Here is a 17,061-nt window from a genome sequence, read left to right on the forward strand (position 1 = left end):
CAAAATTCCTTTCTTCCATCTTTTTAAGAGTAGAACTCTCGCCTTGATCCAACATACTTGTAGAATATGAATTTGATGTAAGATATATCCTCTGATAAATTCCTAGACTTGTTTCGGTAGGACTTGTACTTTGCAAGATGTTTTCTGTTGTTGGTATTGCAGAAGAGATGTCAGGTGCCACATTGTCCGTAACCTGAATAGCCTGGAAAATTAAGAACCATGCATTCGATTAACGTTTATCTAAGTGGAAACAGGAAAGTGACTTAGAAAACATTTGAAGGAAATTAACCATAGTTTGGGCAGTAGATGTCTCTTCTGTCAGATCGACATGCTAAGGCGCGTTGAAAATATGTTGAATCGGTGGTCTGTAGGACTTTAAATGAATAGGAATATGAATTTGATCAATATCTACCTATTTAGTTGTCTTAGAAGTTAAGGACAGAAACTTCAACAACATATCAAAGTGAACATGCTAAAACACTGTAATATTGATTTGATGTATCAAATGTGGTTGAGTTAATTATCAAGTATAAATATAGTACCTAGAAATGCTTGCAGAATTCCTTTCTTCCAACTTTTTAAGAGTAGAACTCTCGCCTTGCTCAAGCATACTTGTAGAATATGAATTTGTTGTCAGATATATCCTCTGATAAATTCCTAGACTTGTCATGGTAGGACTTGTAATTTGTAGGATGTTTTTTGTTGTGGGCCTTGCAGAAGACATGTCAGGTGCCACATTCTCTGTAACCTGAATAGTCTGGGAAATTAAGAACCATGCATTCGATTAACATTTATCTAAGTAGAAAGAGAAAAGTGATTTAGAAAAAATTTGAAGGAAAATAACCATAGTCTGGGTAGCAGATGGTTCTTCTGTCAGATCGATATGCAGAGGCGCGTTAAAGACATGTTGCATCGGTGGTCTGTCGGACTTTAAATGAATAGGAATATGAATTTGATCAATATCTACCTATTCGATTGCCTTAGAAGTTAAGGATAGAAACATCAACAACACATCAAAGTGAACATGCTAAAACACTGTAACATATATTTAATGTATCAAATGTGGTTGAGTTAATTACCAATTATAAAGATAATACCTAGAAATGGCGGAATTCCTTTCTTCCATCTTTTTAAGAGTATAACTCTCGCCTTGCTCAAGCATACTTGCAGAATATGAATTTGATGTCAGATATATCCTCTGATAAATTCCTAGACTTGTCATGGTAGGACTTATAATTTGTAGGATGTTATTTGTTGTGGGCATTGCAGAAGAGATGTCAGGTGCCATATTCTCCGTAACCTGAATAGCCTGGGAAATTAAGAACCGTGCATTCGATTAATATTTATCTAAGTAGAAAGAAAAAAGTGACTTAGAAAAAATTTGAAGGAAAATAACCATAGTCTGGGCAGCAGATGGTTCTTCTGTCAGATCGACAAGCTAAGGCGCGTTGAAGACAAGTTGCATCGGTGGTCTGTAGGACTTTAAATGAATAGGAATATGAATTTGATCAATATCTACCTATTCAATTGCCTTAGAAGTTAAGGATAGAAACATCAACAACACATCAAAGTGAACATGCTAAAACACTGTAACATAGATTTGATGTATCAAATGTGGTTGAGTTAATTACCAAGTATCAAGATAGTACCTAGAAATGCTCGCAAAATTCTTTTCTTCCATCTTTTTTAAGAGTATAACTCTCGCCTTGATACAACATACTTGTAGAATATGAATTTGATGTCAGATATATCCTCTGATAAATTCCTAGACTTGTCATGGTAGGACTTGTAATTTGCGGGATATTTTCTGTTGTTGGCATTGCAGAAGAGATGTCAGGTGCCACATTCTTCGTAACCTGAATAACCTGGGAAATTAAGAACCATGCATTCGATTAACATTTATCTAAGTGGAAACAGGAAAGTGACTTAGAAAATATTTGAAGGAAAATAACCATAGTCTGGGCAGTAGATGGCTCTTCTATCAGATCGACATGCTGAGGCGCGTTGAAGACATGCTGCATCGGTGGTCTATAGGACTTTAAATGAATAGGAATATGAATTTGATCAATATCTATCTATTCAATTGCCTTAGAAGTTAAGGAGAGAAACATCAACAACACATTCAAGTGAACATGCTAAAGCACTGTAACATAGATTTGATGTATCAAATGTGGTTGAGTTAATTACCAAGTATAAAGATAGTACCTAGAAATGCTCGCAAAATTCCTTTCTTTCAACTTTTTTAAAGTAGAATTATCGCCTTGCTCCAACATACTTGTAGAATATGAATTTGATGTCAGATATATCCTCTGATAAATTCCTAGACTTGTCATGGTAGGACTTATAATTTTCGGGATATTTTCTGTTGTTGGCATTGCAAAAGAGATGTCAGGTGCCACATTCTCTGTAACCTGAATAGCCCGGGAAATTAAGAACCATGCATTCGATTAACATTTATCTAAGTGGAAACAGGAAAGTGACTTAGAAAAAATTTGAAGAAAAATAACCATAGTCTGGGTAGCAGATGGTTCTTCTGTCAGATCGACATGCTGAGGCGCGTTGAAGACATGTTGCATCGGTGGTGTATAGGACTTTTAATGAATAGGAATATGAATTTGATCAATAACTACCTATTCAATTGCTTTAGAAGTTAAGGACAGAAACATTAATTTCTTGTTAGCCAATTCTACCTATCAATTTTTTGAGTTCACCCCAATTTCTTGTTAGTCAAGTTTTTTTAGACTTAGTCCCTCTTTCTCAAGTAGAGATTAAGTCAATTAGGCACGAATCAATATTTGCAATCATTAAGTCTTGAGTTCAAGCAAGAAGTAGTCTAAATATCACTAACTCAATCACAAACAAGCCCTAAATTAAATACCCATTAAATACCCACACTAGGGTTGGGTCACAACCCCAGCTAGAAATTTAGCTACTCATGAAAAATGCAGAAATTAAAGAAGAAATAAAGATAGAATCCATAATATTTAATTATGGAAAAAGAATCTAGTGTTTGGAGACAAATCTAGTACAAAATTACTTAAAGCAGTAAAGAAAAACAACACAGGTGCTCTCCCAAAACTCAACTTAACCTAAAAATGACAAAAAGTCCTATTTATATTAAGCTGAAAATATCTGACAAAAATGCCCCTGCGGAGGTTGTGCGGCCGCATAATTCTGACTGCGGTCCGCACTTTGAGCTTGACTGGTCAACTGGGCCTTCTGCGGCCGCACAAAATTGGGATGCAGCCGCACTTCGTTTAGTTGTGCGGACCACACATTTCTCAGTGCGGCCGCACACTTGGCTTGAACTGGGATTTGGACTTGCATATTTGTGAGTGCGGCCGCACAATATTCATGCGGTCCGCACAACTTCACTTCAAGGTTCTCTGAATCTCCTCCTCTGCGGTCCGCATATTAGTGAATGCGGTCGCACACTGGCTTATGCGGCCGCACAATAATTGTCCGGTCCGCACAGCTTCAATTGCTCAAAATCTCCAAGTCTCTGAACCTCTCTTCTGCGGCTGCACCAAAATTATGCGGTCCGCACTATAAACACTTTTGCCCTGTTTTGGTCCTTGTCCAATTTTGACTCGTTTTTGAGTTGATTTTCACTTCTTTGGCTCATTTCCCAATATTCCTGCAAGAAAGCTCATTTCATTAGTTCTCGGGGATACCTTTAAGCATTTTCGAGATAAAACACAAGTAAAAGAGAGCAAATAAGCGGTCAAAATCCCTACTTATCGGTTACAACGGGAATTCAAAAAGAAATTGAGAAAGAGAAAAATAGAAATAATTAATTGAAAAATTTGTTTAATATCTTCTGTGATTAGGCAAAATATTTTCTTAACAAGTAAGTTTAATTCAAATAAACCAAATGAGAAAGAATAATATACTACCTTATAAGCCGAGCCAAACTCATCCATATTAGTTTTCCCAATAACAATCGCCCCAAATTTCTTCATTTTCCCAACAGCAGTAGCATCAATTGGGGGTTTATAATTCTCCAAAATTCAAGGTACAAATATTATCATTGTTTCCAGTTTTCGTATCAATTTCCTCGGCTTCACTAAAAACGATTTATGGATCGTGAGGATTTGAGAAGGTGGTGGAGTGGGTTGTGAGTAGGGGTGGACATAAAATTCGAAAAATCGAATTCCGAACCGGATCGAATTAATTCGGTATTTCGGTTTCAATTTTTTTTGATATTTCGATTTAATTCGGTATTACATTTTCGGTATTACGGCACGGTCCTCGGTATTTGAATCTTGAAATTTCGGTATACCGAATTACCGAAGTTTTAAAGACTTTTTAAGTTGGACCTATAGTTAGCTACTACACTCACTGCCCAGCGCCCCAGCCCAAAAAATTTTATTATAACTCCCAGCCCACTACCCACTCCAGTGTCCCAGCCTAACTTCCCAAGCCCACTCTCTATTCAATTAGGGTCTAAACTCTAAAGATTAGGGCATTAGCATTAGGCACTAGGCAGTCACGAACTCAGCTCACTCCTCAGTCCTCACTCCTCAGAAAGTCAATTCCGATTTAGGGCGATAGTTTCACAAATTCCGGGCAAACGAAGACCAAATACAGAAAGAGATCGGCTGTTGTTGCGATAGTTTCACAAATTCAGAAAGAGATGGGCCGTTGTTTCAAAAGCTTGTTGGGACTTCAAAGAGATCGGCTGCTAATCAAAATTCAAAGGTATGTTTCTAGTTTCTTCCATAATTTGTGCTAGAGCTGCTAAAGATTAACTCTTTTTTTAAACCTTTTTACCAGTTTTTATTTGTTTTACCTTGAAATTATATTATTGGGTATTTGGGTATGTTCAATAAAATGAAAGTAAACATTTTGGCTAAGGTGCATTTTGAGCTCTTGTTGTTCCTTAAACAGAGCTGATTATGGTTGTGTTTATGGTTTTGCTGAATTGTGAATGAATGCCAATGTTCAGGTGTTTGCTCTGTTTGTGGATGGCCTTTTTTCGAAGAATGTTGGTTGTTCAGGTGTTTCCAGTTGGTAAATATAATTGCCGTGTATAAATATAACTGTAGGTGTTTCCTGAAATATTGGTTGTTCAGGTGTTCTTGGCAATGGCAGTGTGTAAATGTAATTGGGACACTGCAAATGTAATTGGCAGTGTAAAATGTTGGATGTTCAGGTGTTTTTATTTTGTTTTGAATATGGTGTTTTCAAATAGAAAAAAAAGAAGAATATAGAATTATAGATAGCAAGTTTAAGTGTTTCCAATTTCCATATACTACTACAGAAAGCCAAAAATTTTGTTGGCATTCGAATTGTTTCTGTCTTGGCATTCGAACTGTTTCTCTCAATTTTGTTTCTGGACAAAAATTATTTCTGTCAATTAATTAATTTTGTTGTTTCCAGTTTGGTGCAACAGTATCGAACCAAAATAAGTTTATTTCTTTAGCGATTATTAGACCGAAGCCGTGCCGAAACCATACCGAACCAAAATAAAAAATATCGAACCGTACCGAAATAATTTGGTACGGTATTTAGTATACACAATTGATAAACTGAATACCGAACCGAAATTCTTAAATATCGAACCGAAATATCGAGCCCAACCCTAGTTGTGAGTGTGAGACATTTGGGAGAGATCTTACAGTGTGTGATTTGGCGAGCCATAGGTTTTAACAAGTTTTTATCCATTTAAGGGGTTGTTTGGTTGTTGGCTCCATAAGTAGAAAAATTATCCAGAGCTACAGTGGTTTTTGCCCCCCCCCCCCCCCGTGTTTTAAAAGGTTTTCTTGGGACACATTTCTGGGCTCGTCCTGGGGTATGCCTCGAGACTTACGTGTGGGACTTAGTTTTATTATACTTACGCCCCAAGCACCCGAATGTGCGTCCAAAACACGCCTAACGCTCTTTGTTCAAGGCTCGTTTAATAGTTCCTGGCGCAAATCATGCATCAATTTCCCTAATTAGGATTGTTAACACTCAAATTTTTTTAACAAACGAATGATTAAAGGTTTATTCATCTATATAAATATGAAGATTGAGAATAACTCAAAATAACGAGTCATGATATTGCATATTTACTAATTGCGAACATCGGAGAGTAAATATCATTTGAATAGCCAAAATTTACATCTTCTCTTACTATAGGTATAAATATTTTAGTTCTATGTCTCTCATAAATTATCAAACTTTTATTAATTTGCTATTTGAAAGCAGTTTTATATTTATTCGTGAGGAATAATATTTTAAATTACATTATCAATGAGCTTATTGATTGCTAACTTCTAAAAAGGTAAATTGTGTAATTTGATAATATTTTTTAAAATATTATTGATCTTTTAATTGTTTGAAAGATAAGATGTTATAGTTAAGTTTTATCTTATAGTAACTTCAAAATTATTGCATTGTTTATATTTATAAAAAAAGTGCTAAATACTTTGTTTTTTTGTAGTTTATTAATCTATTTTGATTTTTTAATGTACTTTCTATATTATTTGTGATTATTTTGCTATTTTATTAATTTATAAATTAATAGATTTAAATATCCATGGGACCTACGCTCCATGTATCGGGCCTTACGCCTCGTCCCACGTTAAGTAAAACGCCCCGTATCTCACACCTATGTCTTTTAAAACACTGCTTGGCCCGAGTACGAATTAGTTGAAGACCTCTCTGATTAAGTATGAAGAAAAAAAATGAGTTCTATTGGTGGTTGTAATCAGATTTTTATATTTCATTGCCTTTTTTCTTGGTATATACAACAACAAATCAAACGGGTTCCAACAAATGGGGTCTAAGTTGAAAGTGTATACGTAGACCTTACCCCTACATTATGTGGGCAAAAAGACTGTTTCCGCTAGGCTCTCGGCTAATGAAAAGATGAAATGAAACATTGGCAACACCTAGTCTCGGCTAATGAAAAGATGAAATGAAACATTGGCAACACCTAGTAACAAGATGTTTTTCTTGATTAAAGTTAGACTTATATTGCCGCTAGACTAGGGAGACAGTAATAGTACATGACTCGCTTATCCAGAATCTAAGTTACACAAAAATTATTAAATTGAACTCGAATGGAGACTCAAGAAAGACGAAGATTAGAAATATGAAAAGACAACAGTAAATTCGTGCCTAAGTTGTGTTACTCGGCTACTCATAACCTGAAGTAGCATTTGATCTTTCACAGTGAAAGAGTAGCATAACAAGTTAAAATCACGTTGTTCGGACTCTGCAAAATTGTTGACGCACTCGTGTAAGATCCTTAAAAAATACATTATTTTTTAGAGGATCCAATACGTACCCTATCATATTTTTTAAAAGACCGAGTAACGTACATTAAAACAACTTAACATGGAAGGATAAGTTGATCCATAAAACTTGTTAACCAAGACCATGAAAGAAAGATAATTACAACCATTTTATCATGCGACATAATGGCTTGAACTTCAAAATACAACAACAAACCCAGTATCCCACAAATAGGATCTACAGAGGGTAGTGTTCGCAGACTTACCCTTACGTTAAAGGCAGGGAGACTGTTTCCGATAGAAACTCAGCTCAATGGCTTGAAGTTTCCGAATATAGAGCAAAAAGTAGAACATACACAAGTTTACAATACCACATTAACCAAACTCCAATGGTCAGAATGAAACAAAACTGAAAGGATTTCAATAATGTTGAACAAAAGTTAGAGAAAGCGCAATAAGCACACATATAGTAAAGGGTAACCCAGTGCATTAAGTTATCGCTATGCGCGTGGTTTGAGGAAGGGCCGAACCACAAAAGTCTAAGGTAAGACCACATATAGTAAAAGGTAGATAAGCATAGCATTTATCTAATTAGATTCCAAGTTACTTAATGCATTCACTAACATAAAAATTCAGTCCTTACTAGTACATACCAATAAGCAAATTAAGCTTCTGAACTATTGTTATATTAGGGTTAAAGATAGGAATAATCAAAGAGTACTACTAATACTGCACTAGTTACCACCTCCTTAGATTCTTCATTGCGACTACGCGTTTGTGTTGTTCTTCAAGGATCCAGTTTTTAAAGTGTTTATCTCCTTGAGCATCATATATGTTCGGATACAAATGGCAGCAAATTGGCGGGCAAAGCAGAATATTGCCTGAGCTAAAACCCAAATTATATTCGACCTAAAGCATATTCAGCAAAAAATTAAAGAGATAATCAGTTAGAAATTACAAGTATTAAAAACAAAAAATATAAAAAAAAAATTACTATAATAATTAGTTTAAGCACCTTTTCCAGCTTCTGTTTATTTTTGCGTGGCTTTTTCAGAGACCGAGGAGCTTTAGCTGCCTCATCCTAGGTATCATAAATAAACTTCAGATTAAAAGAGAAATACACGAAGATCTAAAGGTAAAAACTAAATACTAATTTAAAAAAAACCTGTTGATTCTCTGTTTTCTGCTTCTTATCGATGTGAAGATCCTCCTCAGTGATCTCCTTCTGCTTCTTATCAATGTGAAGATCCTCCTCAGTGCTCTGCTTCTGCTTCTCCATCTCCATCGCCGTCGTTCTTCTTCGATTGATTAGGGCAAACGTTGATGTGGAACGTATCTTACTTCGTTTATATAAGGCTACGAAATAAATGTGAACCGTTGGATCTAGATGGTCGATCATCAGTCGCCGTTTGATTTCGCTTCGGTTCACTAAAAAGGTAGTACGACATAAATATGATTGGATTTTTCACGATACAAAAGCAAATTATGATACAATGAAGTATTTGTAATTTTTTTAACCAAAAAAAAAAAAGTATTTGTAATTTGTATTGATAATATAAATATTTGTACACTATTTTAACTAATTATAAAATCCTATTTAACGTATTATTTAGGATACCAGTGGCGTAAAATGCTTGCTGATTCTTGAAACCCTTTCATATTAAGGTACTGCAAAAATGGTAAAAAATAAAATCTGATCCAAGGGATAAACAAGGAAAATCTTATCTATAATTACTTTTTCACTGATATAATCATTAGACCCACGAATAATTATTCAATTAATGAGAAATTAAGAAAATAATTATTACTAGTAGATGGAAATATAGACATTTTGTTTCACCACCAAATAATCAATAAAATAAAATAAAAGATGGTCTAAGGTTCAAAGTTGCATCTCTTTTTTACTTCCTTTTCATGGTAATGCATGTGTACATCGCATGTAGTTAATACAGAAAATGTGTTTGATAATTTATTGGGGTATTTTTTATTATTATTAGCTGAAGTGGGATTATCTATAGGAGAAAAGGTGAGATCCTTGATCATTCAAATAGTGATGCTAACAGCCTTTTTGGACGGTCGTTATCTAATGTATTGTATCGTATTGTTACTTTAAAAATAATGTTTGTTTTGATTGTTACTTAAATTTTATTGTATCGTGTCGTTAAATCCGTCTTTACGTAACGACGAAATGTGTCACTTTATATAACAATCGATTTAGTGTGGTTGCGTCGTTATCTTATCTTTTTCTCTCATATCACCTTTCAAGTAAAATGCATGTTCAAATATTATTTTTATACTTTTTAAGAAAATTACAATTTTTATGTCCAAACGCCTACTAAAATCAGAAAAGTAAACATAATGTCATATACCAAGAGGGAGATTAGTGTGATGAAACGAAACATGATGGAAGGTCTATGCAATTATTCCCTATATTAAGAAACATAAATAACAAGTAAAGTATTTATATCTTTGAAGAAGTGAAACTGGATTAAGAGGTATAAATCGTCAATTTATTTCTAGCAAAAACTACTCTAGATAAAAGCGTCAGTAATTGCACGATAATGCTTGCCATTGTAGATTTAATTTATGTGATAGGGTATATACTATTTTTCTCAAATCTCACCGATGAAATTTTATTAAATTATTGTTTTTGTTACGTGTAAAACTAGAACACCCATACTCGACCCACAATAGATGTTTCTATGAAGGTTATTATTTGCCTTGTCAATTTGTTTTTATATAATTTCTTGTTGGGCTAAACTAGCCCAAATACACTCTTAACATTGTGTTAGAATATTATGGCACCCGAAGCTATAACTAGCTTCTTCTTGTGTGCGTGTCATCGCGCACCATCACTCTGCCATCTCCATACTCGTCCCGCTGAACCTGGACTCTGATACCAGTTGTTGGGCTAAACTAGCCCAAATACACTCTTAACATTGTGTGATATTATCCGCTTTGGGCCAATCCCGCACGGTTTCCTCCAAAAGATCTCACACTATTAAGAGATCCATACACCTTATATGTAGACTTCCAATATTTTCAGCTATCAATGTGAGACTTTGTTCGCACACCCAACATTTCTTTTTAAAAACATATGAGTAGTATATATAATTTCATGGATTTAATTACTTATACTAACCAAGTAAAAAAAAATTCACATTATTAATATATTGTTAAAAAAAAAAAAGGGAGCGACATAAATTGGCCTAGTTGAAAGGTCTGGACAAAAAGACAAAAATCCGTAGTATTATTGATGATTAACCTCTTGGATCACATGACATTTCAATCAAGACTTTAATTTGATGTTAATTATAGAAATTTCGAATAGTCTTCATGCAATTTAATTTTAGTCTAAACTGTATATGATGCTGAACCACTGCAAATCTCACCTTATGATGGGGCAGAATTATATATTTGATTAGTTTGGGACCACAACAACAAATTATTATATTGGGATTGATACTTAAATTAATATCCCAACATGCAATTATGTCCTACTTAATTCCATGCAATATACTAAAATTTTACGTCCAAGAAAGAGCTCCACGCATGCAAAACCTTAAACGAGGCAATTTGTGGTAATTAATTATTTGCATACATAGATAAATTGAAGTATTAATAATATAATATTTTCCTTTTTTTGTGTCCTTAAAATAGATAATTTGGCGAAGTCAAAAAATTCAATAAGGATATTCAAATTCTAAACACCATTTGTCAGTGGACTATGCAAGAGTATTCAAAGTCTATGTTTAATCAATAACAAGTAATATTTTACCTTATACGTAGTATCATTCTTCGGTGAATAGTGGCCAGCTGACCACCCTCGGGCCAACATAGCTTCACCGTGATCTCCCCCAGCCTTTTTTTCCTTAAGTATATAATCTGTCCCGTCTCCAGTCAAAAAGCAAGATCACAAGTGAACAGATTCAAAACTTTACTAAAGTTGACGATGCCAATTGCGAGCCAAAAGAATTGGGAGTTTGGATAGTTTTGGTTTTGCTAGAAGTGAATATTCTGGCCATCAATAGCAAATATACAAAGATTGATTAATTATTGTTGACTATATTAAAATTTTCGGAGATGTGTACAGTAAATGATTTTGGGCATTTCTGCCACATAAACCATTTGATCAGAGCAACTAGTTAATTGTACTACCAGTGGTCATGGCAAGAATCTTGCAAATAACCATATACTAATTAAGAGATCAGTTTTTAATGTTTAATTATAGCGTTGCGTATAAATTAATCATTCATGTAGTGCAATTAAAACATTATAAGCATGTAGAAATATAGTTTATCCAGTTTTATGATTTTACAAGTAATTTTGCTACTTAAATGAAGGAAATTATATTATAGTATTATAAAGAAATAGAGCCGTTACTATTATTAATTTTTTAGCTGTGCACCACAAAAAAAAGGATCAATTATAGGGTTTAAAGACCAAAATGATATCCTTCTTTTACTTGGATTACAAATCTTCGCATGGTTAATTAGTTTTATGCAGACTTTTCAGTTAGATTTGGTAGGCGTCTGGACATGAATTTCAATTTTATTTTTTTTCAAACTAGAAATTTCACTAAAATTTAAATTGAAGATGAAGTTACGCTTAATTATAAGTTTTGCAACATATTTGGATACTCTTTTTTCAACATTTTCATATGTCCAAACGAGATCTTAGAATTTAATTATTTGAAGGTGCATTTCCTTAGCTGTAGGCAAATCATAATCTGCTGCGCTAAAGAGATACCAAAAGACAACAGTGGCAGTGGCAGTGGCAGTACATCATTTTCGTGCGCTGCAAGAAGAGTAGGCTCTCTCCTAACACAGGCTTTATTTCAGCGGCAAAAGGACGAAAATAACTTTTTCTCTTTGGTTTTTGATTTAGTGGGCGCTTGGACATAAGAATTATAAACTCTCAAAAAAAAAAAAAAAATCTAACTCAAAATTATATCCGAAAATTAGAGTTGTGTTTGGAATGAATATAATTTTGGATTGTTTTTGAAGTTTTGTGATTGAACCGAGTGAAATTTTGAAAAATAACTTTTTGGAGTTTTTAAATTTTCAAAAAATTCCAAAATTCATGTCAAGCGAAAATTACAAATTTTATAGCCAAATACTGATTTCGGATAAAAAAAGAATTTTTTCGAAAAAAAGTGAAAAGCTTCTTATGTCCAAACGGGTTCTTAGTACTAGGGGTGTATGGAAATATTGGAGTTCAATATTTATAAATACTAGTACTAATATTTACTATTTTTTTGCTTATCGATGATATGACTCTTGATAGAAGGGTGTGAAGGTCGAGAATTAAGGTAGTTGGTTGGTTAGTAGTCATACGACTAGTGTTATTCTCGTATTCCCATTCTTACATGTTACTATCACTTGTTGTTTATTTTGTTTCAGTTATCTTAGTTTTCCACCTGTTATTACTGTTTCTCTTTCTTAAGGTTCTCCACGTTCGTATTTCTTTGTTGTCTACTGTGACCATACTTTCTTTGAGCCGAAAGTCTGTCGGAAGCAGCCTCTCTACCTTCACAAGGTAGGAGTAAGGTTTTCGTACCTACTACCCTCCTCATATCCCACTTGTGAATTTTATACTGTGTATGTTATTGTTATATGTTTATTATTTGAAAGTATTTGATAGAATATTGAAAAGCTTATTAAAAAGTATTTCGTATGAAATAATAATTTCCACTCATAAATTTAACTTTCTTTTCAAACACTATTTCTACTTTTAATATTATAATTTTATATTTCCACTTTAAATATCCATTCTTTTTAGGAAAAATAAAAAGTTTAACTAGATTTTAAATGGCTATCAAAAGTTTTTGGCTGTAAACAACAGAAAACACATTGTTATTTAATTATCAAATTTTATAACATTCTCTAAAAATACAGACAATTGAAAAGGTTAATTTACTTAAATACAATAACGAAATGAAAAATGTTACTCCATTATATATATATATACTAGTCTTAGGGTACGCGCTTTACGCGTGTACCCCATTATGAGTATATAATTTAAAACAAATAGTTTATACTATTAAACAACATGATTGAGTCATAAATTAAAAATTAAAGGAAAAAATGGAAGTTCCTAAAATGATGAATACATGCTAATCATATTTAGTCAGTTCAATCAAAGAAGAAGTCATGTTCTATAAAAGGCCTCAGATCGATATCATTGATGATCTTATTCAATGATATCCAACCCTAGGTTAGAGAACTACAAGATTTTACAAAAGAATACACAGAATTGTAAACTATAGATCTTATTCAATATTAATCATAATAACATATTCGTGCTAATCTTTTCAAAGAATCAACTGCAATTAAAGAAGAATAGCAATTCAAAACCAATTTGACGAAAGAAAACAAAAAGAAAATTTCCATCCATAGAAATACCTGAATAATATCGTTAATGAAGATAGTTTGTGAAGTTTGTGTATGTGTGCTTAGACTAAGCGAAACTAACCGCAGAAAAAGTCGTATTGTTGATATGCTTCTTCGAGCTCAAGAATAATTCTTATTAGTTTTTGCATGATTAGAAATAAAAGACTCAAATTTGTTATCTACCATTACTAAAGACTAAAATTTAATTACATCGCCCCCCTTAAAAATAATAATGGTGAATTTCATATATTCATTATTTATATTTAACTTATAAATTTATTGCTTATCGAAAAATCTAAAATGTTTAAATTAACTCTAACACAGCATAGAAAAGGAAATACACAAAAACTTGGATAGAAGCAATATTCTTACCACATGCATTCACTTACAAGGAAATAAAGCTAATTTTATTGTTATCTAACTTAGTCTAAAATGATTAAATAACTCTAATGGAAAGAAAAATAAACGGAAAGATAAAAATTTAAAATGAAGCAAAGCATTCCTATCGTATTCAGTGAAATCGTCGTAAAAGGAGTCCTCTTTTAATTAGTTAAAAATGTTAGACACCTAGAGAGAAAATTTCAACATAAATAACATTATGATTACATTCCTATTCTGTGCCATAAAGTTTACATAAATTGATATAGCAACATTCTTCTTCTATTAATTGACACGGTCAGAAAATTTAGAAAAAGTAAAAAAATATCAAAGAGTAAAGGTGAAAAAATCCTACCCAGATCAAGTAAGGGATAATTTAGTAAAAATACAATTTTGACCAATGTAAAATCTATTTTTAAAAGATAAAAAAAGCGAACGACATTTTGCTAAGGGATTTCGTACATTTTGCATTACTAATTTAATGTATGTGCGTTGCGCGTGTATCTATATCAATGAGTATATAATTTAAAAATAATATATTATTAAATAATATAATTGAGTTACAAAATAAAATTTTAAAAACTGTACGTTCTTGAAAATAAATCATGTTAATGACATATAGATAGATAAAGAAAAAGTCTTGATTTTGAATACGAAATTCATAATCCATTTGAATACGGAAAATATTGTCCATCATTGATTTTATCAAAATGTTAAGTGACACGACTCTAGTTTGTTCAAAGCTCACTATAAACTAACACCTAAACATTAGTAGAATTAATGAGATAATCTTAATTACTTTTCCTCGCCTAATAATTATACAAAGCTTTTCAAACATACTTTTATATTAATTGTGATTAATGAACTATTATAGTCATTCAATCTTTGAGCTTGTCACCTATCTCTTAATCAAACTTTTAAGAATAGATTATATCTCTGTATTTAAATATCTGGCCTTTGAGCAAAATCTTATAGCATTTTTTTTCTCTTACTATTAAATATCCCCTCAACTATTTCTTCGTATCAAAGTTCCAAAAGATATGTTCCTTTTTCTTCTCCTTTCAAAAAAAAAAAAAAAAAAAATTCTCTTTTGTGCTTTTGGTTATTAACTAATATTGTAGTAATAAATTTTAAATTGTTAATGCTAATGATAGTAATATCTAAAAAGAGATCTATGCATCGTATATATTTACAAAGAAAATAGCACAGATCCTGAGAACCTAAAATATCATCAAATGTAGAAGGAGTGTCGACTGATACATCAATTTTAGTAACAATTAGTCCTCACTTATTTTTATGTAAACTTTCTCATTTGAATTATTCTTGTTCATCATTATATCCAAACTCATTTATCTCATTTGAATTGGCAATATAGTACTTTTGATTGGATTTATCATTCGAAATATGAGATAATATACCTTAACATTCCCATTCTTTAATTCAAAAAATTATTATTAAAAGAGGTTGCAACTTAGTTCATTTGTATTTAATATTCATGATTGTTGTAGCAATATTTGTTTTGTTAATTTTAATGTTATAAATATTAAAAAATAACTAAATGACAAAATTATATTTAATGTGTATGATATAATATACATGTTATCCATCATTAATTATTTAACTTTTATATTAAAAATTATAAATCACCTTAAGACTTTGTGCGCATGTGAAACATTCAAATTCAATACTCAAGATGGTTCAAACAAAATCGGAAAAGATGAAATTGATATGTTTGATGATTCTCACGTGGTTAGTACTACAAAATTAAAATGAAGACAAAATTTCTAAAATGTTTAAAACTTGAAAACATTTATGGAAAATACTTACACAATTTAAATATGGAAAAAATATTATATAAGTAAATAAAACTCAATTTTAGATTCCTTAATATTAAGAGTTTCTACTTAGTTCAAATAAGGAAGAATTTAATAAATAAAAATTAGTTGATTTTTAAAGTTCTAAATATTAGGAATATAAGTAAATTACAATTAAAAAATTGTCCAATTTGAAATCTATTTTAAAGGGCAAAATAAGCGAACGACATTTCATATTCAGATAACATAGATATTAACACAAAATTAAGTTTCAAAATGATAAATATTAATCATATTCAGAAGTGTGATCTACTGTAGTTGTTCTTCCTTCAGTTTGTTCTCTTATTTGATTCATCATACAAAAAAGTCATAGAAGTAGCGTTGATTGAAAGGTTAAAAAAATATTCAACTTTATTTGAGCACTTGCATAGGTGCGTTGCATGTATATTTCATGTTATTTATTATACAATTTGTGTTAGATCGTTTACCAAAAATAAAAAATCCGTTACCCATATTTTACTTATTTTAACGGGACCTCTAAACTGTAACCTTATTCTATTTATACCTAAGTAATCACATAGGCATCCGAACTCGATTATTATTATCTGTTCTTATAAGTTTTTAGCTCAATTGTTATCTTATTTTACGGACAATTTTTTTCTAATATGTACTGCATGCACTTTTTATACGTGCCCCGGCTAAAACAATTAACTAATAATTGTTATGTCATAATTGAACTATGTTTATATTTTACGTCCTACGATAATTAACAATTTAAATAAGAAAATGACTTATATAGGTAAAAGAATTCTTGATTTTATATCCCTAAATATTAGGAGTTCCTACATAATTCAAAAGTAGGAAAGAAAATTTTAGTTAATTTCAAAATCTTTACAATTAGAAATATTATTTAATTATGATTTTGTCCAATGTGAAACTTATTTTTAAAGGGTAAAAAAGACAAACGACATTTCGTTAAGGACTCTTGTACTTTTATATATATATATATATATATATATATATATATATATATATATATATATAATATTAAAAAAGTGATGATCAAAACGTGCATGCTTCCTACACTTACGTTGACGGTTCTAAGATGTCCTAATCATAATGTTAAAATTTAGATGTAATAAAGAAAGATACTATAAGTTCCAATTCTTTCACATATTATATAATAAAAAAATATGCTTGAGGGTGTTGGTCAAAATAAACTGAAACGAAGGAGTATAAATTAGACAAAAGTCA

At 31.7% G+C, this 17,061-nt stretch overlaps 1 protein-coding gene and 1 long non-coding RNA gene across 2 annotated transcripts; one reads left to right on the top strand and one right to left on the bottom strand.

The window, feature by feature from the left end:
* The first annotated feature begins 4,422 nt into the window (after positions 1 to 4,422).
* LOC142175483 (uncharacterized) lies at positions 4,423 to 5,291 on the top strand. Its single transcript, XR_012704555.1, has 2 exons — positions 4,423 to 4,701; positions 4,949 to 5,291. It is a non-coding gene; the product is annotated as an uncharacterized LOC142175483 (long non-coding RNA).
* Positions 5,292 to 7,814: 2,523 nt separating this feature from the next.
* Positions 7,815 to 8,557, bottom strand: LOC107802668 (uncharacterized). The gene is made up of 3 exons (XM_016626207.2): positions 8,389 to 8,557; positions 8,239 to 8,304; positions 7,815 to 8,132 (listed from the first exon to the last, which is right to left on the bottom strand). The coding sequence occupies exons 1-3, from the start codon at positions 8,506 to 8,508 to the stop codon at positions 7,962 to 7,964; spliced, it is 357 nt and encodes a 118-aa protein (XP_016481693.1). The 5' UTR covers positions 8,509 to 8,557; the 3' UTR covers positions 7,815 to 7,961.
* Positions 8,558 to 17,061: the final 8,504 nt, after the last annotated feature.

This window comes from Nicotiana tabacum, chromosome 21 (assembly GCF_000715075.1).
Source record: "Nicotiana tabacum cultivar K326 chromosome 21, ASM71507v2, whole genome shotgun sequence".
Classification (NCBI taxonomy): Eukaryota; Viridiplantae; Streptophyta; class Magnoliopsida; order Solanales; family Solanaceae; genus Nicotiana; species Nicotiana tabacum.

Bases quoted from the DNA above. Each gene is read 5' to 3' on its own strand.
- LOC107802668 (XM_016626207.2), bottom strand. From the start codon at position 8,508: ATGGAGATGGAGAAGCAGAAGCAGAGCACTGAGGAGGATCTTCACATT. The intron at 8,305-8,388 runs GTTTTTTTTAAA...TATGATACCTAG, and splicing joins AGAAAACAGAGAATCAACAG to GATGAGGCAGCTAAAGCTCC. The intron at 8,133-8,238 runs GTGCTTAAACTA...AATATGCTTTAG, and splicing joins ATAAACAGAAGCTGGAAAAG to GTCGAATATAATTTGGGTTT.